Source organism: Sminthopsis crassicaudata, chromosome 2 (genome assembly GCF_048593235.1).
Source record: "Sminthopsis crassicaudata isolate SCR6 chromosome 2, ASM4859323v1, whole genome shotgun sequence".
NCBI lineage: Eukaryota > Metazoa > Chordata > Mammalia > Dasyuromorphia > Dasyuridae > Sminthopsis > Sminthopsis crassicaudata.
In genome coordinates this window covers 656,278,987-656,301,076 of record NC_133618.1, presented here as the reverse complement: position 1 = coordinate 656,301,076, position 22,090 = coordinate 656,278,987, and the positions used below count along the sequence as shown (strand labels likewise).

General features: G+C 47.9%; 2 protein-coding genes across 7 annotated transcripts; both read right to left on the bottom strand.

Annotated features, from left to right (window-relative positions):
* Positions 1 to 613: 613 nt before the first annotated feature.
* On the bottom strand, positions 614 to 6,537 carry MYOZ1 (myozenin 1). 2 transcript variants are annotated; one of them, XM_074296833.1, is made up of 6 exons: positions 5,412 to 6,537; positions 4,315 to 4,412; positions 3,311 to 3,489; positions 1,957 to 2,209; positions 1,260 to 1,425; positions 614 to 1,073 (listed from the first exon to the last, which is right to left on the bottom strand). In XM_074296833.1, exons 2-6 carry the CDS (start codon positions 4,385 to 4,387, stop codon positions 842 to 844), a joined length of 903 nt encoding a protein of 300 aa, XP_074152934.1. In that variant the 5' UTR covers positions 4,388 to 4,412; positions 5,412 to 6,537; the 3' UTR covers positions 614 to 841. The 2 variants fall into 2 exon arrangements, with proteins under 2 accessions (XP_074152934.1, XP_074152933.1); XM_074296832.1 differs by having other exon boundaries at positions 5,458 to 6,534.
* Positions 6,538 to 7,590: 1,053 nt separating this feature from the next.
* On the bottom strand, positions 7,591 to 21,282 carry SYNPO2L (synaptopodin 2 like). Of its 5 annotated transcripts, XM_074296827.1 has the most exons (6): positions 20,486 to 21,282; positions 17,382 to 18,862; positions 16,685 to 16,825; positions 15,490 to 15,641; positions 14,352 to 14,866; positions 7,591 to 11,559 (listed from the first exon to the last, which is right to left on the bottom strand). In XM_074296827.1, the coding sequence occupies exons 3-6, from the start codon at positions 16,787 to 16,789 to the stop codon at positions 9,347 to 9,349; spliced, it is 2,985 nt and encodes a 994-aa protein (XP_074152928.1). In that variant the 5' UTR covers positions 16,790 to 16,825; positions 17,382 to 18,862; positions 20,486 to 21,282; the 3' UTR covers positions 7,591 to 9,346. The 5 variants fall into 5 exon arrangements, with proteins under 5 accessions (XP_074152928.1, XP_074152930.1, XP_074152929.1 ...); XM_074296829.1 differs by lacking the exon at positions 16,685 to 16,825; XM_074296828.1 differs by lacking the exon at positions 20,486 to 21,282 and having other exon boundaries at positions 17,382 to 19,035.
* Between the last annotated feature and the right edge of the window lie 808 nt (positions 21,283 to 22,090).

Below are 22,090 nucleotides of genomic sequence, written 5' to 3'. Positions count from 1 at the left end.
TTATTAATCATGGCTGGGAAGAAAGACACTGACTAGCTGTGTGACCCTGGACAAGTCACTTCACCCTGTTTGGCTCAGTTTTCTCATCTGTAAAATGAAGTGAAGAAGGAAATAGCAAACCATTCCAGTATCTCTGCCAAGAAGCTCCAAATGGGGTCAGGAAGAATCAGACATGATTGAAAAAATGATTAAACCAAAGCTTAATATAGGAAAATAAAATACTTATCAGGATATAGGTTTGAGAAGAAAGCAGAACTGACTCCTAGCTAACAATTCAGACCTAAAATGAGGGTCCTGGGCCAAAATAAACTTATTGTTTTTACCTGCAACCTCACCCTTTGTGTTTAAGAACTACCTCACTTAAGCTCCTAAGAAACCAAATTAGAGAAGAATACGTAGAATATGGCTGATCTTTGTGTGTGCTTTGGTATCAGTGTACGGTTACCAAGAACTAGACCCTGGCTGTGCAATCATGATAATGAAGGGGCCAAGTCTACAAACATTTTTTGAGTCCCTACTGTGTGCAAGACACTGGGCTAATACCATTTTTGTTTCTAATTGTTCTCTTTGCATAACAACTTTTTTTCTGACTTTAAAGTAGAGGAAGAATGAATTTCTTTGCAGATGTTTATTGAGCATTACCTGTGACAGAACAGTTGACAGAGTGTCCTGTGTCTAGAAAAATGGTGCTTCTAGCAGGAGCATGAAGTGGGAACTAAAGGGAGAGCTTGCCTTCCTTCTGTTCTTCCCTCATTCCTACAAACACATGGATTCGGAGCTGGAGGTGCCCTGCATAGCAATTCCTCCCTAAATCGTTTGGGATCAGGGAAGGGAAGGCTCTTCACAGCTCCTCTGTCTCTCCATCCAGGGGAATCCCAACATCCACACTGTAGTCAACAGGCTCCCCAGAGCTCAACCAGGGAACAGGCGTGCGATTGAAAGAGGGCCTGTTAGAGAGGCTATTGCTGTAGAGAACCAAAGGTTCACTCAACAAAGGTCCCAAGTCTAACTTGGGCATCTGGAAAGTCATGCGTTTGGAGGCTTTCTCGTATCCACCATAAGGCATTGCCGTCCTGGAAAAAGGATAAGTATGCTTCAGAATGAGAGTCCTCCGTCCTGAAGTATGGAGAGCAGTTTTCCACAGATAATGTTCCCTCTAGAAGCTGAGTCTTCCCTTTCAGGAGCATGATGACCCATTTGGTTCTGTACCCATTCCACCTTTTCCCGTCTCCCCCACTCTTTTGCCCCCTGGTACCCACCTGTTGAAAGATTTATAGTGGGGAAGGTCAGGTTTGGCTCCATAGGCCAGCAGGTCGATACCAAGTTCCACTTTCTGCTGGGGATCAACACCCATAGCTCGCTCCCATGGGGAGATGTAGGTTTTAAATACAGTGACATGTTTCCCCTCTCCACCTGCATGGTCTCCTGGGAGCCAAGAGAAATGCCATAGGGATAGAGAGAAAAGAGAATAAATATTAGCTCAACAGGGTACTTGAACCAATCAAAGTAAATGTGTCTCAGCCCTATATTGGAGGAGTAGAAAGCAAGGAACAAAAAAATGGCAGTATCCTAAGGACCAGGTGGGAGGTTCCGGGACCCCAACGGGAAGTTGGGACCAAGGTAGACAGAATGAGAAGTTTGTTTATGCGACTAACCCTAAAAGCCAGAGAGATGATCTTGGACAAGACTTTGACCAGGGACAATGGCTCTGCACCTTCACAGGTGCCCAGGTCCACCCAAACATCTGGGCCTCTACTCAGAAGGTAAGCTCTTTGCCAGAAGGGCTTGCTTCATTAATTGGACTTGTATCACTAGCATTTAGCACAATGCCTGACACCTAACAAGTACCTATTTACTTGAGGGATGTCTCCTTCATTCTGGGATTTGGCGGCTGGGAGAATAGCTTTGCTTTGTGGTCTAAAATAGGTCTTTGTGCTCTGGATATGGACTACTTACCTGTCCCTGCAGCACTGTCACCCTCTCTGCTGTCCCCTCCCCCACCAGCCTGGCTCCCAGGGCCTCCTCTGCCCCCTGACCCAGGTCCAGAGCCTTGGTGATGTTGGTGTTGGTTAGAGCCATATTGTCCGCCAGAACCGGAGCCGCCGCCGCCCCCCATCTGGCCTCTGCTGCTTCCTCCTCCGTAGGAGAATCCTTGACCATCTGTGCCCAGTTGCCCCCCCACTGTGGGGAGGAACTTCTGGAAACGATCCTAAAAAGTGAGGAAGAGGACTTTGTGGCGAAGAGGCAATAATGAGAACAAGGGAAAGGACATAAGCAAAGACATTTGCCATTTAATATTTGCAGAGAAAATACCTTCTTAACATGTAACAGACAACCCAGCCACTAGACTCACCCCAGGGGTGGGACTCGAGTGAAGGATGAGGGAGAATAAGATCTAGAGCCAGAGGCTCTCCTCCTCAGCCCTTCTGCTTGACATTTTACAGGGAAATAGGTTCCTCGCCATCTTCCCCACTCCCCAGTCTCTCCCTGAGGAAAAGAAGCTGAGAGCACCTATCAATTCAGCTATAGTTAGAGAAGTAAAGTGGGCTAGGAACGCCACAAAGGACAGAAGTTTCCATGGGAGGTGGCTGGAAAGAGCCTCTCCATGTCCAAAAGCAGCAGATCGATACCCCATCCCCTTCTTCCCCTCAGGGATGATGAGTCAGCCTGGATGGGGACAGTAGCTGCTAGACAGGATCTCCCTGACACTGAAACTATATCCAAGGCTAAAGAACAACACGAGCCTCAGCTGAAGGGCCTAAAAATAACCCCCAGCCAGCTCCTTCAGGAGGACCTCAGAACCTTCCCCACGAACTACAGACTGCATCCCCTTCCACCCTGCCCCCACTGCAGTGGGGACAAGCTGGAAGAAGTATTTTTTGGCTCCCTAAAGTTAGACCTGAACAGCTTGGTGACTTCACTGCACCGGGCCCACTGGCACAGAGGCACGGGTGATGGTGCCTCTAATCACTGGTACCCATTCTGCAAGGAAAGCTGCACAAGGTTTATGGCTTCTCAGGTAAAAGACACGTCTCTGACTTCTTGGGCATAGGACGTGAGCCCAGAGGAAGGCAACCTAAAAGGGAGAGCTGCTCCAAAGCTCCCAGACCCCCCACCACCCCAGGTTGTTGTCCTTCCTAGATGATGCAGCACCTTAGCCCCTACTAGCTTGTAGCTTTCTACAGAGCTGTAGGAAAAGACTTTGAACTTAAGGCTAACGGGGCTCAGGATAGAACTCGGGAGACATCAGCATCTGAGTTTCACGACAGAGCTATCTGGGCTTGGGTGGTTTGGAGAGTACAGAGCTCACCATTGAGTTATCAGTGAAGACATCGGGATTGTTTTCATAGATGAATTTCTCAACCCGAAGCTGCCGGAGCTTAAACATCTTGGAACCACGATTAGTGAGCAAGGACAGTTCCTCCAGCATCACATCCCTTGGAACACTTATCTTCTTGCCCAGGTTCAAACCTGAACTGTCTTGCCCACCTTAGGGAGAAGAAGAAGGGGAAGGGAGGGGAAATGAAGCAAGGGCAGGATCTCTTTTGGGGTAACAAGTAGTCCTGTATGTTTTCAATTCAGTTCAACAAGAGAAAGGCATGTAACCTTAGCTTCCAGTCCCTAATCTCTGAGCGTGAAGGGAAGGGAAGAGTATTTGCTATCAGGGCAGAATTTTTCCCATGGTAGCAATGAGTTTTTATCCAAAGGCTTGGAGCTAAGAAGAAAGAGATACAAAGGAGAAAATAACTGGCATAGGGACACAAAGGGGAAGGAATACCAGAAAGATAGAGGAACAAAACGGAATTATGGAGGTAGGGGAAGGATGGAGCTTAGAGGACAATATAGAATAGAGGGCAGGAGAGGGGAAGAAGGAATTTTGGAATAAATCTGCCTGGATATGGTCACTTCAAGAGAGGGAAATGTCCTTCAGTCCAACCGTTCTTTATGTGTTCCCTGGACAATTATAGCATTCCTTGACTTCCATGAATAATAATACCAGAAGAATCCACCCAATCAGCCCAACAATGTGCGATTCCCAGAGCCTCGAAAGGATAGACTTTCTAGAAACATAAGATTTTTGCGGAGATTTTGTCAGAACAAAGTAGAAGGGATGGAGCAGCACCATCCTTAAAGAGACTTCCTGTACCAGAGACAGCCTCTCCTAAGAAAATCCCTATCCTGACCTCCAGGACATATGGATATTACCCATAAATGGTGTGCCTGTCTGTGTATCTCTCAGAGGTGGGGTAAGGGAGAGGAGGGTGACTGATTTTTGTGGAAAAAAAGCCTTTTATGGAGGCATCTCTGGCCTACCTCCAGTGAGCTCCATGATGAGTTTGCTGGGTTTCCGCCTCTTGTTTGGGGCTGGAGTTCCTGAGAGCGGCATTGTGCAGGTTCTTCAAGTCAGCCAGCTGGTAACATTGTAGGAGGAACACAAAAGAGTAAGTCCTCACTACCCCATCCCCTTTTAAGCCTTCTTTCTTTTCCTCTTATATAGGATCTCTCTACCTTGTTTCTTTCCCCACTCCCCACCTGACTGATCACAGTTCCATGGGAAACCCCAGCGAGCATTGGAAAATATGAAAGTTTTTGACATTTGACATGACATTAGACAGACTCCATTGCCTTAGTGTGATTCCAAATATTGAATGAGGTCACACTAAAGGGTCAAGAAAGTGTCATAGAGGGCTAAAATCTGAGGCCCATTCTGCCAAGGCAATGGAATTGCTGCCAAAAATATTTCCCATGGAGAGAAGGAATTGTCCATTCCCTCTGTGGGTTGGACTTCGGTCTTCAGAGACATAACTGTACTCCCTTCTCCCAACAATCTCACTGCCCTTACCCTAACACTAGGGGTCTCCTGGATCCCTAACTCAATAATTCAATAATCTCAAAGGAGTAGGAAACAGGATGAGGAGGGCAGCTCAGTGTAGAAGTCACTGTAATTGGATCTGGGAGCAGAGTGGGAGATGGGTTGGGAGAAACATCTGCCCCTAGCTCTCCTCTGGGCATAGGCCCCAGTCCTTCCCAGGAAGAAATGGCAGCTCAGCACAATCTTTCTGCTTTGGCTCAATCCATCTCCCTCTCACCCCTCCCAACTCTACCCCAGCTATAGCTTTTATATTTTGCAAGGGCTAGTCTCCCAGGCAGGTTAAAGTTAAGAGCTTTTGATGAACTCATCCCCACTTCCTTGAACCCCCTTTCCCTAATTTCCCATTCCCACTCAGCTCCAGACTCCCTGAGTCCCTTTCCCCTTCTTCCAGTGCCCTTTCCTCATCTCTTTGGTCTAATCTATCCCCCATTTCATTCAAAACCATCCAACCTGGACCCTTCAACCCCCTGCTCCCTAAACTCCCTGGCTTTTCTCCCAATCTTCCTGATGACCCTTACTTCATACATTCTCCACCCACCTCCTTCCACAGGACAGCTGGATGAAGAGGATGGGATGGCACTCACCAAGGGTCACAGCTGCAGACACAGACACAGGACCAGCTTCAGACTCTCAGGCCAGACAGGTTGGGAGTGTGTGGCAGTAGCGGGTATGCTTAGTGTCTCCCCCAGGGGTCCAGTTGCTGTGGAGAGCTGAGCAGCTCTGACCTGAGAACCTGAGCTGGCGGGTGTGGGGGTGGTGGAGGGGGGGTTATTAATAGAGATGATGAGTGAAAGCAGCTCAGATGGCATTGGGGAATACTGAGACCCTGGGCCTGAGACCCCGCCCTCCAGGCGCAGAGACTCAACCAACAGAATTGCCTGAGCTATATTCAAAATTGAGCTGAGCCTTGTTTGTCCATCTTTCTCTCTACTATTGGGAGATAAAGATCTAAAAAGTTCCTAGGACAAAGTGATGAAGTGAAGGGGAAGGGAGTGAAGGGGTGTGGAGGTCTTATCACAGAGATGAAGGTATGGAAGCTAAAAGTGGCTCCTCGAGGGATCTGTGGGGATGTGGAGCAGGAAAGCAAGGTGAGAGAATCTGGAAAGCTCAGTGAGGAAAAGAAAGGCAATTTGTCTGTGACTGAACTCTAGGGTGTTTTGAACCCCAAACTCTTCTGGTTGGGGAAAGAGGAGCAGGCCTGACCTTTAGTAGATCCTTATCTCCAAGGCCTCCTGAATGAACATCAGACAGGCTCCCAGGACCTGTGGGGTCCCTTCTCCTGTCTTAACTGTCCCCCAGTTTCCCAGGAGCTTTTTCAAGAGAAGGCAGGTGGATTCTTGGTCCTCTTGTAAGCCAATATTTGTTTTGATGAGTACTGAGTCTGGAGCTCAAAAGTTTTGGATGACGCAGTCCCATAAATACCTTAGATTCTCCAGCCCTGCCTGCTTTATTTGGGTTTTCCCAACTTTCAGTTCTTTTACCTGACTTCAATTCCTTCTCCCTCCCCTCTTTTTTTTGGCCAAAGTCTCCTATCTCACCCAGGCAGAAGTACCACAACCCCTGAATCAGACTGGAAACTTTTATTTCAATTTCTGACCTGGGTGGGTACACTCCTCCTAGCTCAGTGAAGTTCTGGTGGTTCCAGATTGAGTGCGGGCACTTTAAAGCCATAGCAGCTCAGAATTCCTGAGCTCAAATGATTCACCCGCCTCACACTCCCTAGGAGCCCTGCCAAGACTTCTCATTCTTAAGCCAAAAGTTACTATCATTATTTCCACCCCACACTGATCTAGCTAATGATTTGATTTTGAGAGCCCCTGTGAAAAAAATTCTATTTTGTACGCCCTTCAAGCCCTGGATTTCACCCTATTTTGTCTGTACCTGCTGCAGCACTTCCCAGTGTATTTACTTTTGTATCTGCTATCTCTCCCCCCATACTCCTAACCCTTTCCTTGTTGAGCTTTAGCTATTTTAGGGAATGGTTCTGCAAATGCCAGAACACCTCCTCCTACTCTCCCCCACCCTGAGGTCTGTATTTTGGAGGTGCTATCCATATCAATCTGGGTCCCTACTACCCATCCTTTACCTTGTTACTGCCCACTTCACCTATTATTCAAAGTAAATTTAAAACAAAACAGCAAAATACTGGTTTTTGTGGTTGATTAAAACCACCACTGCTGAAATGGGAGCACCTACATGCTGTCTGCCTGTAGCTTAGGTTTCTATGGGAATGTTGTCTGTGGAGCTTTCATGGAACCTTGAGCTGATTACTGGCATAAGCATGCCCCCTGCTGACAGGATGGGAATCATAGCATCTACCCTTCCCTAAAAGCCCCCCAAAGAGGCAGTCTTTCCTCTCTGGCCAGTCTTGGGGTTTCTTCTCTATCGCCAGCCCCACCCCAAGAGTCCCAGGGATAGACAAAAGTGTAGGGACAATAGTCCCTATAGTCTCAAAGAACTAACTGCAGAGTCAATTCTCTGCTGTGCAACACTTGAGGGAAATGGAGGATGTATATGTGTGTGTGTATATGTAGGCATGTATTCCTAGGAAAGATGGAAAAAAAGGGTCCAAACAGAATGAGTAAGGGACATGGGGGAGAACTGTGAAGAGGAGGTAAAGGGATGGAGAAAGAGGGGAATGAATAGGAACACAGGGCGGAGCTTGTGGTGTAGTAAGTAGGCACAAAGGCATCACGGAGAGGCAAGGTAACTGGCCAGGTGTAGCAAACAAAGTTTATTACTGTGCACAAATCAGAATAGAGAGACTCACTCTTGAGACAAAGACCAAGCAGCAGGAGTTTGGGGGAAAGTGTATGCCCTAGCCTGCTCCCCCACCCTACCCCAGTTCAGAGATCAGGGTCTAAAGCCTAAAGCAGGGAAATCAGGACCCAGGAAGGGCCAGAATGGGAGGCTCTGGATGTTTTCCTGTCCCTAGCCGAGCAATCAGGACACATCAGGAACACAGACAAGAAGGCAGACTCAAAAGGCAGCAGCACAGGCTCTGCAGGAAGCAGCTGGGTGGTGCAGGGGAGACAGCGTTAGGCCCGGAGGCAGGATGACTCGAGTTTAAATTCAGTCTTAGTCACTTACTGGCTGTGTGACACCTGGGCATGTCACTCAACCTCTATTTGCCTCAGTTTCCTCATCTGTTAAATGGGGATAATAATAGCACCTACCTCCCAGGGTTGTTGTGAGGCTCCAACGAGATATCTGTAAAGCACTGAACACATGCTGGACACACTGAGTGCCATACAAATGTTAGCTATTATTGTATCATCCCTCTCCCTAACAACTCCCGTCCCTAAAGTTCTGCCCTCATTTCTCTCTCCCCCACAATCTGTCTTTACCCACTTTCATTCTGCCAACACCCATCCTCACCCCCCACAGTCACTTCGGCTCCTCTTCTGTCCCCCCTTTCTGTCCCAAGTGACTTGTCCTAGAGCAGTGGCTTCTTTCTGATTTCAGATCTATGAGGCCGGGAAGCCAACATTTATTTCCTCCCTGCTCAGAGGAAGTTCTCTATACCCCATAACCCACCACTCAGGTTACCCTCCCATAGGCCCTTAGATTGCCACCCACTGTCCTCCCATCACGAGGAATCCGTCTGCATTCCAGGCAACCTTCAGGCTATCCTCGGCTCTCCCTCCCCCTCCCTAAAGTTGCCCTGGACCTTCAGTTTCTCCACTGCCATACCCACCTTTTTACCCACCCCTACCCCCAAGAGCAGAGTGGTTGACTAAAAAGGAAGGAAGGCTAGGAGCACGCACTAGAAGGAGATTAGAGATTGGGCATCAGAGAGCCAGCTCAACAGGTATCTGGTTTAAGATGCCCTCCTTGCCAAAAAATGAGTCTTTTAGGGGAGTACTAGTCAGATCACCTGAAAGATAAATGAACGAGCTCCTGGCCCTTCTTTTCTATACATGACCTTAGCAAAGCAGTACGTAGAATCCAGGTTGGAATTTACCTCCACCTTCTCCTCACCTCAGGCCCAAACACACATGTGTCCAGGTGTAGACCAGGATGGGGGAAGAGAAGAAAGGAGAAGTCTGGAACAAACAAGGACCAGAACCTGGCTCCTCTACTACCTGCCAGGCAGGTTCTTATTCTCATCAGTCATCCAGGTCTAAAGCTACAAAAGCAGTGCCTTCTCTTTGTATTTGGGTTCAGTCAACTCACTACTTGTAAAAGGAAGCCAACAGAGAAGAGGAAAACATAAAAGGAGAGACACAAATAAATGGGCACAATAACAGAATGAAGAGGGTGAAAAAGGCAGAGAAGCAATAAGCTGAGAAACAGACAAAAAGTAGGCAAAGCAGAGAAAGCTAGACACACAAAGTACTAGGAAAGGCAGTACCAAGCTACCCTGGCAGGGAACTTTCTCCGGGTATCTAGAGAGGAAGATTTGGGGTGGCAGAAAGAACTTGGAGACTTTGCTAAATATTCCCTTTTCTGGCCCCTTGAGCTGTGCCCAGCTCACTGATGGCCTGCTCCAGGCCTCCACACATGTGCCTGCAGTCCAGAGCTAGCAGCTGAGAACCGAGGCCTAGCCACCTGGAAGCTGCAGGAACCAGGGGAAGTTCCAAGGCCTCGAGGAGACTCTAGAGTCGGAGCTGGGCTAGGGGCATGAATAGGAGTCGGGGGTATCTCTACTCTCCAAATAGGCTCATCCAGTGAAGTGGATGCTCTGGGAGTGAGCACAGTTGGGGCCAGAGGCTCAGAAGTGGATTGGGGAGCTGGGGTAGAAAATCGACGGATCTCATGGACTCGAGTGGTCTTAGGAGACCCTGAGGGGATAGGGCTGGGGGTTGGAGGAATCTCATCAAAGCAGAACATGGCAGCTTTGAGTTGGTAGGGCTGGTGCCTCATGAAGTCGATGGCTTTGATACCTGGCTTTGTGGTTGTTCGGGGTCCCTGAGGTTGCATCCGACTAGGAAGGGTCTTGGCAGCCAGTGGGAAAAATGGAGACAGCAGTGGGTTATAGGCTATGGGAGGTGGGGCACGGATATTAGGGGAGTATTTCCATGAAGGAGGCAATGAAGGTGTAGGAGAAGGACTTCGGGGTCGGGAACTAAAGAATGGGCTGGGATCAGGACCAGGACCAGGTGTGGTTTCCACTACATACCTATCTACCCGGCTCTGCCTCTTGGCAAATAGCTCTCCACCTCGGCCCTGTAGCCGAGGTAGTTCTGGGAGGACACCTGCAGAGGGAACAGATCCATTCACCAGACCATCAGGAAGACCCTTGGGGACAGGCTTGGGTGCCACAGGGGGTGGGGTCTTGGGTGCCACAGGGGGTGGGGTCTTAGGTGTCACAGGGGGTGGGGTCTTAGGGATCCCAGGTGGTGGGGTCTTGAAACTTCGGCCCCCTGTAGGTTGCATGAAATTGCAGGCTTCAGCCCCTAGGCTCAGGGCATCCTCTTCAGGACCAGACTCAGTCCCTCCTGCCCTGGGTTTCTCATCCAAGTTCTGCACCAATGACAGCAGCTCTGGGTTGGGGGAATTCTTTTTTTCTTCGTTCCCCCCACGGAACATCTGTTTCCGTGCTCCTCGGCGCCGTGCTTCCTGTAGGATGCCTGTGCGGGGAGCAGGCACAGATATTCTCTGCTCCCGGCTACTGGGAGCCTCAGGAGCAGGGTTACTTGGATTGGATGCCATGGGGAGTCCAGTGGACCTCAGGGGAGAAGACAGAAAGATGGAAGCAGTAGAGGTCATTGCAGCTGTGCCGTGAGAGGCCTGAGAGTCGGGGGCACCTCCGGGTGTAATGGGCCTATTGGGGGCAGGGATGTATAGGGAGGTGGTAGCTGTCACTGGGCCTGGAGAGCATGGGGTATTGGTGGAAATGGAGACTGGTATGGTGCCAGGATCTTTTGGGGTAGAGAAGCTGGGGGCCAGGCTGGGACCTTGGGGTGGTGACAAGAAGGGGGGAAGAAAAGGACTGGGACTCACAAAGCTTTCATTTGCCTTCTTTGGGGCCTGGGGACGGAACACAACTGAAGTGGTGACTGGGCGCTGCCCTTGGAATCCTGGAGTGAATGGCCTTGCTGACCGATTGAAAATGCCTGAGCCTGGGAGAGGGGCTCCGCCACCAGGGGCTAAAGGGATGGGACTGGTGGCAGGGGGCAGCCCTGGGCTGGGAGGTAATAAGGCTACCTCTGGGGGAGTGCTCCGTGGCCGGGGTGGTGGAGGGCCCCTCCCATTCATCAAGGAGGGTGGGATGTCATTAGGTTGTTCCAGGGAGCTGGAGGTTGCCCGCTGCCGTTGTTGCTCAAAAAGCCGGACCCCTCTCCCCGAGGCTTCACTGAGGCCACCCCCTGGCCCTGGTCCCTGCCCTTCTGCTGTGCCTGAGCCTGAGCGGGCCAGTTCCATGTCCAGATAAGGGCTGTCCCAGTCTGACTGATTCGTTAGGCTTCGGGCGTCCGAGAAGGTCTCCTCCTCCAGCTCAGACTCACTGGTGGGGGGGATACCGTCTTCCTCTTCCTCCTCGCCGGCCCTCCCTGCTCGCTCTCCCGCTGCAGCCCCAAAGCTGACCAGGGTGTACTTCTTGGCCCGTTGCCTCCTCTTCTTAAACATAAGCACCCCCTTCGAGTGGGGATTGGGCGCAGCCGTCAGCAGGGACGCGATGGTCCGGCATTTGGTCTTGGCCTCCTTTATGCTCTTTTCTTGGACACTTTCTGTGCGCTGTAGCTCTGAAGGACATGAAGGGAGGGGAATGGTCAGGGGATACTGTGGAGATTCAGCAAAATTCCCTTACCATCCACTCCAGAGAGCTGGCTCTTCCCTGCCCAGGTCAGCCTCTCTACTCTCCAGGCTTTACAATCCATATCGAACATTGGCCGTCTCTGGAAAAGCCCATCTTCACACTATTTCTATATTTCCCACCTCCCTATTCCTACAACCCCAAACCCCCACAACATCCATGTGGAGGGGGGATAAAGTGACGTTGCTGCTAGGGGCTGAAGGTGAAATCAAGGGCAGCTGGGTGACAAAGCCCCCACCAATGGCTGGCTAGCTTCCCCCCCTTTCCCAGTCTCTTTATCTCTGCTCCTTGCCCTCATTCTCTTAGCTCAGCTTCAGTCCTCCTAAAGTAGTGCTCTTAGGTGCACTCAGCCCTATTTAGCTCTCTCCCTGCCCCCAACATTCCAAACCCTTCCCCGGCCTTCACTTTTTGACTTCGGTGTCACTTCTCACAGGCAGAGAGATTAAAAAAAGGATTGAGGAGACAGAGATGAGAAGCCAGGGCCTCCAGAAGGCCCCTCTGGTGGAGAACTCTGCTCACATAGACAGAATTTACAGATCGGCTGTTAGACCCCATAGTCACACACACCCCTTGCCATTTATCCACCTTCTGGAGGCAGAGAGATCTCCCTTTATCCAGCTGACAATTTATGACAAATTATGAATCCAGATGACAATTATTGTCGTCTGAGCCCATCTGAGCTACCCTGCCTCAGTCATCGCCCCTCAAACTCCACACCCACGCTACTCACAAGTGATGTGGACTGTTGAGACTTCAGAGTCTCCAGCTGAATCCCACCCTCACTCCCCCATCATGTTGGAGGTGAAGGATCGAAAGCCTGAAAGGCATTGTCCTCCTGGCCAGAGCTACCCTGCACTACTGTGCCAGGGGGATGGGAACAAAGGGAACACACAGCTGCTGTGCCGTCAGCATGCTGGGGCAGGGCGGGGCCAGGAGATGAGAAAGCCATCCCGTGACCCCGCCTAGGACTTGGATACTACCTGTCCCAGGGCCCTCTACCCCCATCTCCCAAATTATGGGCTCTTACTGTCTTTACACTCAAGTTACCAAGCCACTTCATTGTTAGGGGCCTGCCCCAACCCATGGAATACATCATAAGTTCTTGACATGTATACCCATAGGTTCCTACTCTGGGTTCTCATCTACAAATTCTCTGCACACATGCTCAAATATAAGATCTCAAACGTGTTCTCACTCTTCTCCACACACATTCACAAATAGCAACTCTTGTTTGCCCACTCTCCCCACATGCCCTATATTACATTATGGTTTACCCATAAACACTTTCCATGACATGAACACTAGCTCATTTCTTGGAAAAGGAGGAATTTTCAGCTTCAGAAAAGAGAGAGGAACAGGAAAGATGAGGCAGGAAGAGATGCAACCTTAGATCTCCCACCCGGGTTCCCCAAGATACCCTGCCATCCTAGTCCCTAGGTATCCTTTCAGTTTGGGCAGATGATACCTGCATATGGCTGGTCCTGCCGCTCAGATCCGGAGCCTGGGGCCTTGTCCCAACTGGCTTGGTTGAGTGGCTCCTGGCTGAGAGGTTTGAAGGTCTCCATGCTGATCAAGGCACGGTTGTTTGGAGCAGGACCAGCTTGGGCCTTCCCCAACACCTTTTAAAGCCTCTTTGTCTTGGCCCCAGAGCTGGCAGCTGAGTGAGCTCACTGGGCTATTTTGGGTCCTCAGGCCCCCTCCCCTAACTCCACCCCACCACAAGTTTTGCTATGATGGACATAGGCATCTGCCTACCTCCCATCAAACAATGAATTTCTGGGGCCGGCAGCATGAGAAGTGACTGATTAAAAATATCTCTGGCCTATAGGCGAACATACTGGTGGGGGGCAAGGGGGAGGAGATGGAAGAGGGCAGACAAAGATAAGAATTTCAACAAGGGTGTAACAGTAGGCCTGGCTCCCTATGTGAAAGGTGGATATCTCTTTATATAGTTTAGAAATCTCCTAGGGATCTCAGACTCTCTCTAAATCACAGTGTTCTGTGAAGTTCTGTAGTTCTGAAATCTGGGAGTTAGGCTAATGGATAGGATTGGAGGGCCCTCTGAGGTTTGGAGGTTGCCAGGGAAGTCCTGGGGGTGGTCCTTTGAGATCCTTTTCTGTAGTCCTCACCAAAAATAGCAAAGAGTCTGAGATAAGTGGTACTTACTGATCTCTTCTGCATAGATCCACATTCTTGGCAGAAATAAAGATCTGGAGACCTCTTTCTTTACCCTTCCCCATTTACCAGGCCTCTCATGATTTCACCCTAGTTTCAAAGTCTCCATTCTTTCAAACTCTATTTACAAATTCTTTTGACTAGTCCTCCCAGTTTTTTTAACTGGCTCTGGTACATCCCTACAAATAACCCTCTCGTTTTCTAGCATGACCTCCAAACACTCCCCTTGCCTATCTGCCCCTGCCAAATTGCAAAAATCTCTGCATCTGTTCATAGGCCCTCCTCTCTTTGCCCAGCATCCCTTTCTGGCCCTGACTGGATCCAGTTGGGCCTTCTCACTACTCTGAATCAAGGAGGGGAAAACCCCACCCAACAGGGGAGCATGAAAATGGTCCCTGTTGCCTTCTACCACTGCCACTCCTCCTTGCCTGTTCTCTCAGAATAAATTCAAAGGCAAAGATGAAGCGGGCAGATACAAAAGCTTAGAATGTGGGCTTGAAGAGAGATTTGGGCTTCAAGTGTCAAGGAAGGGTGTCAGTCACTCACTGGCTTGCTTGGCTTTCTGGGTGTAGCTGGTGGTGAGGTCCTCAGCCACTGGGTGAGGCACAGGCCCCACCATGGGGATTAGATGGGGCCCTGGTCGGAGTGGGCCGTGTGGTAACAGCAGAGCTTCAGCTGGAGGTGGCTGAAGAGATGCTCCCTCTTCCCAGGATGGAGAGCTCACACGACTGCCTCCCAGAGCGGGGGACTCAAGAGAGGCTGGGGCAGGCTCTGCGGGGCTGTCAGACAAAGAGACCTCCTCCGGTGGGGCCCCTGGAGGGCTGGGCCTGGTGGGGCCTCGGCGACGGGGACGGCGGGGCTTCTCCTGGGTAGCAGAGCCATCCACGTCACTGTCTGTTTCCCCATAATATGCCTCACTGTCTGGGGGTGATCGCAGGTTTCCAGGCTGTAAAGACTGAGGGGCTGCAGCCCCAGGGGGCTCAGGACTCAGAGGGGATGAAGGAGACAGTACCCGAAGCTCACCAGGAGATGGAGAACGAACAGGCCCTACATCTCCTACCCTGTTGAAAGGAGAGAAGAATGTAGTGTCGGGGCAGAAGAGGTAGGTTGGGTAAAGATGGGAAAATGAGCTGACAAAGAAACGTAGAGATGGTCTGAGGAAGGGAGAAGCTTGGGTCAAAGTGCAGGGAAAAGCTTGGAACATAAGAGGAGACACAGTAGGGGTGATGAGGACAAGACAAGAGGAGAGGCTAAGAGAAGGAAAGGATGAAAGAGTGAGATGTGGGCAGCAGGAGTTATGAGGAAGATGGGCTGGGAAAGGGGTGGCCAGGTTTAAGAGAAGCACTGGAGGAGCAGCTAGGTGGATAGAGCACCAGCCCTGAAGTCAGGAGGATCTGAGTTCAGATCTGGTCTCAGACATTTAACACTTTCTAGCTGTGTGACCCTAAACAAGTCACTTAACCCCAATTGCTTCAGCAAAAACAAACAAAAGTGCCAACACTCACACAAACACACCCGATCCATGTACTCCTGACCATTTTGAGAGCCCCCACAATCACACTGTCAGAGACATAGACATACACATACACCAGAATTTGGGAAGTTGAAAATGGATTGGTGAGAAAAGTCCCAAAAGTGGAGACGGGTTTGGGGCATTGATCAAGGAGGGATAAGAAAGCCATACCTCCGAACAGTGAGGATGAGCTGGGTCCCTGAAGCATCGATGAGGTTCATGGCACTGGCATGGGAAAGACCAGTGCAAGCTGCCCCATTGATAGACAACAGTTGGTCCTGTTCTCTAAGTCCCGCTCGGCCTGCCTGACTTCTCCTTCGAATCTAGGGGAATGGAGGTTAGACAAATATATAAAATATAGATTAAGGAACAGAGCTCCCAGTGAAGGACTCGGGCGGGAAAAACCACAATAAATATAAAGGAAGTTTTGACGTGAGCAGCAGGGAGCAGAGATTGTAGAGGAAAGGGATAAGCCTGAAGACTGAGGAAATAGGACAGATTTAGCAGATAAACCAGAGTGTCCAGGGAAGAAATCAGAATTTTGCATGAGGAAAAAAAGGATGGACATGCCACAAGAGGAGGAGTTAGATCTTACAGCTCTCCCTGCAAGGCTGCCTTTCATGAATTATCCTCAGGGAGCAAGAGTTCCTAAGTTCTGAGCCTGACTGGGCTGCCTACTTACTTGTGCAACCTTGGAGAAGCCACACATTCCACATCACAAAAGTGGCTGAACAGGAGGATCTCTTTAGATCTATGGTCCTGTGATCATTTCTGCCCCTCAGTGTCCTCAAATATCTACTTAATCAGAAAAGATACCCCCACAGCAACAACCAAAGTTTAGAGAGCTCAAGAGGATTGTGTGTAGAATGCCTTTCTATCACAAACAGGCCAGGATTGTACCCAGAGTTTCCCCTTTCCTCCACTTCCCTAGGAGCCCAGCCCTGAGAGATCTCTAAATCTGTGCAGATCTCTAAGTCTGTGCAGCCCAGCAAGATTTGTCAGGGGACCATGAGAGGCATGGATCCCTCCCCAATTGCCTGCAGTTTCAGGTATATGTATATGAGGATGAAGCAGGGGACAGACCATGCAGACCCACGTTTGGGTGCCAGACTTTAGGATCTAACCCCCATGGAATCCGAGGGAACTAAGACAAAGCCTACCTTTCTTTCTATATTTAGGACTGTGTCCAAAAGCCCCTGTTATGAAGTCAGGGGCTCAGATCCACTCCTTTCACCTAGATGTGGGACACACAATAGTTTTTTTCCCCTCTAATATTTCCTTCCTTGCAGCCTTTTATGGCTATCTCCAAATGCCTCTTATATTCCCTTTCCTTGCATCCTTCCCCTCATCAAGGGATCCTCCTTACCTTGGACACCTGCAAAGGTTTCCTCTGCTCGGCACCTCCTTGTAGTCGGAAGCCCCAGGGGGCTCCCCCTGACAGCGTGACCTGAACCTCTTCCTCAGCACCCATTACTTAATTCAGCCTGTGACTCTTGAATTTTAGAGACTGTCCCAGGAAAAAAAGTTGAGGGGTTAGAACCCCTGTCCTTGCTGTCTGTCTTGTTACTGCTACCAACCTCTAGGCCTTTCCTCCCCCTCCCCCCCACGTTGGGTGGCTCAGCCCTTGGCTCGGTACTGCCCAGGACAGATGTCCCGTCAATCGGGGCTGTGCTCAAAATAGCTGTTGGCTCACCCCCGCCCCAACTCCTCAGGCTGTGCCACTCTGAGGGCTAATTTTAATCTAAACTCTTGGCCCTCCATATCCTTCTGCTCAGGGCTTGCAGCCCCTACCCTCCAGGTCCTACTGAGATGCCTGCCCTTCTAGCCACTTCTCCATCTCCACTGACTGGGGGGGCCAGTGCTTCTTCCCAGAGGAAAAAAAATAACAGCCATTCCAAAGTCCCTAATGCTATAGCTAGATCCTTATTAGCAATGTCCATCTACTCCAAACCCTTTGGACAATTCTCTCCAGGAAATTCTTGCAGTATCCAACATGACATTCACTATTGCTGCTGGGGGTATATGGGGTGTTCATCTCTGGTGGGAGCCCCTGAAGGGCTCACCTCTGGTGTCTTCCTGACTTGCCACCTCTTACTCGTGGCTCCGAGAAGCTGTAGCATGAGTAGTGTCCACCCTGGTAACCATCTTGGCCAATGGGCTAAACCAGGCTGAGGAGAAGCAACAAGTCTCGTCAGGGACTTTCCTTCTGAGAATTGCCATGTATGCTATATCAGCTGGCAGGGTGGACTCGGGAGGTAGAAGGAGGCTTGGCCTCTGAGGCAGGAGGCTGTGTCTTGCAGGTGTTAGATCTTTTCTTAGGACGCAGCACTAACTCCAGGTGTCTCCCTTCTGCAGATCCATCTATGCAGTGTTGAGTGGGCTAGAGACAAGGTAATCCCAGAGAAGAGTAGATATAAATGGCCAGCTTTGCCATAGGCAGAGAAGGATGTGGAGAGAAGTAGAGAGAGGCAGAGATGTAGAGAGATTCAGGGATGCAGAGAGAGACGCTTCCTGCTAACCCCTGCTGAGATTACTAATAAAGAGAGGCAGTCTTGTTTCCATGTCTATCCCAGGAGGACTGGTATGTATGGCCCTGGCAATCAATAGCCTTGTGGGAGGTTACATCGGCTCAAACCCATTGGTGAGTGAGGAGGGTATCTACCACAAGTGTGAGAAGACTTTCCCTGAAGGGACCTGTATGTGCCAAAATGTTTGTGGCAGCCCTTTTCATAGTGGCTAGAAACTGGAAAATGAATGGATGTCCATCAATTGGAGAATGGTTAGGTAAATTATGGTATATGAATGTTATGGAATATTATTGTTCTATAAGAAATGACCAACAGGAGAAATACAGAGAGGCTTGGAGAGACTTACATCAACTGATGCTGAGTGAAATGAGCAGAACTAAGGGATCATTATACACTTCAACAATGATACTGTATGAGGATATATTCTGATGGAAGTGGATATCTTCAACATAGAAAAGAGCTAATCTAATTCCAATTGATCAACAGAATCAGCTACATCCAGAAAAGGAACACTGGGAAATGAGTATAAACTGTGAGCACTGTTTTGTTTTGTTTTGTTTTTCTTCCCAGATTATTTTTAGCTTCTGAATACAATTCTTTCTTTGCAACAACAACAACAACAAAATTCGGTTCTGCACATATATATTGTACCTAGGATATACTATAAAATATTTAATATGTATGGGAATGCCTGCCATCTAGGGGAGGGGGTGGAGGGAAGGAGGGGAAAAATTTGGAACAGAAGGGAGTACAACGGATAATGTTGTAAAAAAAATTACCTATGAATATGTATTATCAAAGAAAATGTTATAATTATAAAAATTAATTTAAAAAATTTAAAAAAAAGAGAGAAGACTTTCCCTGGTGGAGTGAGCAGGTGAATGTGGCCATGAAGGTGGCTGAAGCAAGTGCTGTGGAGCCTTCGAGCTTGGTCAGACATCCAAGAAGCCGAGGTCATCCACATCATCCCTGGACAACATCAGTCAGCAGCCGAGACTTCTATGTCTTCTATGATTCTGGAAAAGAGAGTGAGGCTGATGATTTTATGCAGCTCTCATCCTCAAGTCCAATTCAAACACAAATCAAGACATCACCCTGAAATGTCATTAGTTCTTTTCAAAAAGGACAAACAAGAACTGCTGCTGTCATCACAATCACCATCACACTGCTTTTGTTGCTGTTGCTACTACTATATTACAGCTGTTCTACTACTACACTGTTACGACTGCAACTACTGTACTGCTGCTGATGTTACTATTACTACTACTATTACACTGCTGCTGATACCATTACTACTACTATACTGCTGCTGCTATCACTATCACTATTACTATGCTGCTGCTGCTACTACTACTGTTGCTGTTACTACTATTGCTGCTACTGTTACTACTACTGTTATACTGCTGCTGTTGCTGCTACTGTAGGGAACTCCCAGGAAGAGAAAAACTTCAGGAACTGGGACGTTCTCTTCCTAAAATTACTCAAGAGTGCTTTTTCCCTTTTCTTTCTCCCTTAATTATCACCAAACTTTTGTCACTTCATTTGGATCTGCTTTTTGTCTTTCTGTTTCCTGAATATTACTACAGTAATCCTGGAACTCCAATTTCATCCTGCTGCTCCTCTGTTCCAGAGACTTAGAATTCTCTACCACATCAGATTAAATTTTTTCAAAAAGCATTTAAGGCTTTTTTGTCAACTTGTAAATCACTTGTTTTTCATTATTTCCTAAGATGATCTCTCATAATTGAAGCTATCTCTTTGACATCCCCAACTAACTCAGAACTTTTCTCCTACTTTTCTCTGTGAATGAAATCTGTTTCTGCATCCAAATGTGTTTGTATGTTCTTCCCTTCTTGTATGTTACCCTGATTTTATGAGATATTCTCCCCCCCCACTCTAGTATAATACCTTCCCCTTCCCTTTCCTTTCTTTGAAAAACCATTAAAACTTCCTTGATGATGCTTAATGATGATAAGATTCTGAGAAGATACGGATTATTCTCCCATTTTAGAGTGTTCTGGAAAACACAGTAGGATAGTTAAAAGGACTGAATTTGGGGTCTGAGGCATCAGCCCTGTTCCTACCTTTGTGACTTTGAGAATGTTGCTTAACACTTTGGACCTCAATTTTCCCATCTATAAAATGAGGGGATTGTAGTAGATGCCTTCCAAAGACCTTTCAAAGCTCTAAATTGTGTATCCAATGCCTCAGTTGTTTGTCAACCCTGAGGGAAGTCCCTCCTGGGTGCTAGTGACTCTGTTACTATGTTTCTCTAAGTGGTAATATCAAAGTTAGTGTATACTTTATTAAATTTAACTTGTTTCGATTGTAATGGGGCCCTGTCTTTGCATTCCCAGACATTTTCTGCCTGCATCTGGTGAAGACCCAGGAACTTTGGGGACAATCTAACTGGTTGCTGAAGAACCTATGACTGTGGGACCAAATGTGGTCATAGAAGAGGCAGCTTCTTCTTCATGAACTCAGGTAGGTGACAAATAAGATTTATGTGATGGGTGGAGGAGGAGCCTTCTAGACTGGAACAATGGCAGGAGGGATCACTGATCCCCACATAGAACATTCAATTAGCAGGAACTCAACAAGCCAGGCTTTTAGTGGAGGCCTTGGCTGTCTCTGCCTACCTCCATTAACATTGACCCTGTGAGCTTCAGTAATGATAGCTGGTACCTCCTCTTTCCCCATCACCAATCAGCAGAAAAGACAGAGGGTCTAAGCAGCAGCAGGAATTGGCAGATGCCAAGGGAAGAACTGGCAACAGAGAGAGGCAAATGAAAAGATCAAACTCAGTTGTTAGATATGACAACCATTAGATTGTGAGCTCCTTGAGACCAGGCACTATCACCTGTCTTTTTTGGATCCTCAGTACTTAGCACCCAGACCTGGCATTTATATGGTACCTGCTACTTGGCAGGTGACTATGCTAAGGACATTACAAATAAAAGAATTAAAAGTTAAAAACTGCTCTTTAATAGGGAATGTTGAGGCTCAGGTTTCAGGTTGAAAGGAAAGCCAAAGTCCCCAGACCTAGATCTCTAATTGAATGGAAATCACTTTGAAAGCTTCTGGAATTTGAAATTTCCTTAAAAGGGTCTGCATCCCCAAAAGATCAATGGGGTGATTTGCCTTAGAAAAGCCCAGCCTGAGAAACACACTCTCTCATAGATTCTCTGGAGTTTGGGAGACCCTAATCTCTCTTCTTTTGCAGATCAAAAGGGGACACAATTTCAGAGTGAATTATTTTACAGATTAAAGAGAACACAGTTTCACACCCCAGTCAGCAGCAGCCCTGATATCAGATCAAGTAAAAGCAAAAATAGATCTAATTAAAAGAGATAAGGACTGTCATCTAGGGGAGGAGGGTGGAGGGAAGGAGGGGAAAAATTTGGAACAGAAGGGAGTACAATGGATAATGTTGTAAAAAAAAATTACCTATGAATATGTACTGTCAAAGAAAATGTTATAATTATAAAAATTAAAATTTAAAAAAAGAGATAAGGAAGGAAATTACATCCTACTTAAAAGTACCATAAACATTGAAGTAGTATCAATACTAAACATATAAGCATCAAGTGATATAGCATTCAAATTCCTAGAGAAGTTAAAAGAGCTACAAGAAGAAATAGACAGCAAAACTATACTAGTGGGAGATCTCAACCTTGTTCTCTCAGAACTAGATAACACTGAACCACTAAATAAATAAAGAAATTAAGGAGGTAACTAGAATCCTAGAAAAATTAAAGAAGATAGACCTTTGGAGAAAATTGAATGGAGACAATAAGGAATATACTTTTTTTCTCAGCAGTGATGAGGTGTGAGAATTGGGGTGGAAGATAGCCCCTGGTCAGAGCCACAGGTCCTATGGAAAGAACTTGCAAATTTGAAATCTATGGCAAAAGGAATTTTATTTCCCCTAAGAAGACAGCTTGCTAGAAAGTCAACCTTCTTAGTGGGCAGGGAATAAGCAAAGGTGGGTTACACTGAGAAGAAGATATCTTCACTGGTGGGCATAATCCTATTTAGGATTTCTGCTGAAGGTTGGGGTACAGAATTGTCCTTTATTAGCCATCTGAGGCTTGGGGCTTCAATTCAATTGAATGAAACTACTTAACTGGGATTTTGAGCCACTCAGTTTTTTTTAAATCTATTTTATTGAGGTTTTTCATAAAACCAATTCTTGATTTTATTTATTAGTTCAACAGTTTTTGTCTTTCAGTTTTATTCATCTC

What these genes read in the sequence shown, in the direction of transcription:
- MYOZ1 (XM_074296833.1), bottom strand. Translation starts at nt 4,387, where the DNA reads ATGCCGCTCTCAGGAACTCCAGCCCCAAACAAGAGGCGGAAACCCAGC. An exon ending in CATCATGGAGCTCACTGGAG is followed by an intron (nt 3,490 to 4,314) that starts GTAGGCCAGAGA and finishes CTTCTCCCTAAG; the next exon opens with GTGGGCAAGACAGTTCAGGT. An exon ending in TGACAGTGCTGCAGGGACAG is followed by an intron (nt 1,426 to 1,956) that starts GTAAGTAGTCCA and finishes CTTGGCTCCCAG; the next exon opens with GAGACCATGCAGGTGGAGAG.
- SYNPO2L (XM_074296827.1), bottom strand. Translation starts at nt 16,789, where the DNA reads ATGGGTGCTGAGGAAGAGGTTCAGGTCACGCTGTCAGGGGGAGCCCCC. An exon ending in CTCATCCTCACTGTTCGGAG is followed by an intron (nt 14,867 to 15,489) that starts GTATGGCTTTCT and finishes TCCTTTCAACAG; the next exon opens with GGTAGGAGATGTAGGGCCTG. An exon ending in CCAGAAAGCCAAGCAAGCCA is followed by an intron (nt 11,560 to 14,351) that starts GTGAGTGACTGA and finishes CATGTCCTTCAG; the next exon opens with AGCTACAGCGCACAGAAAGT.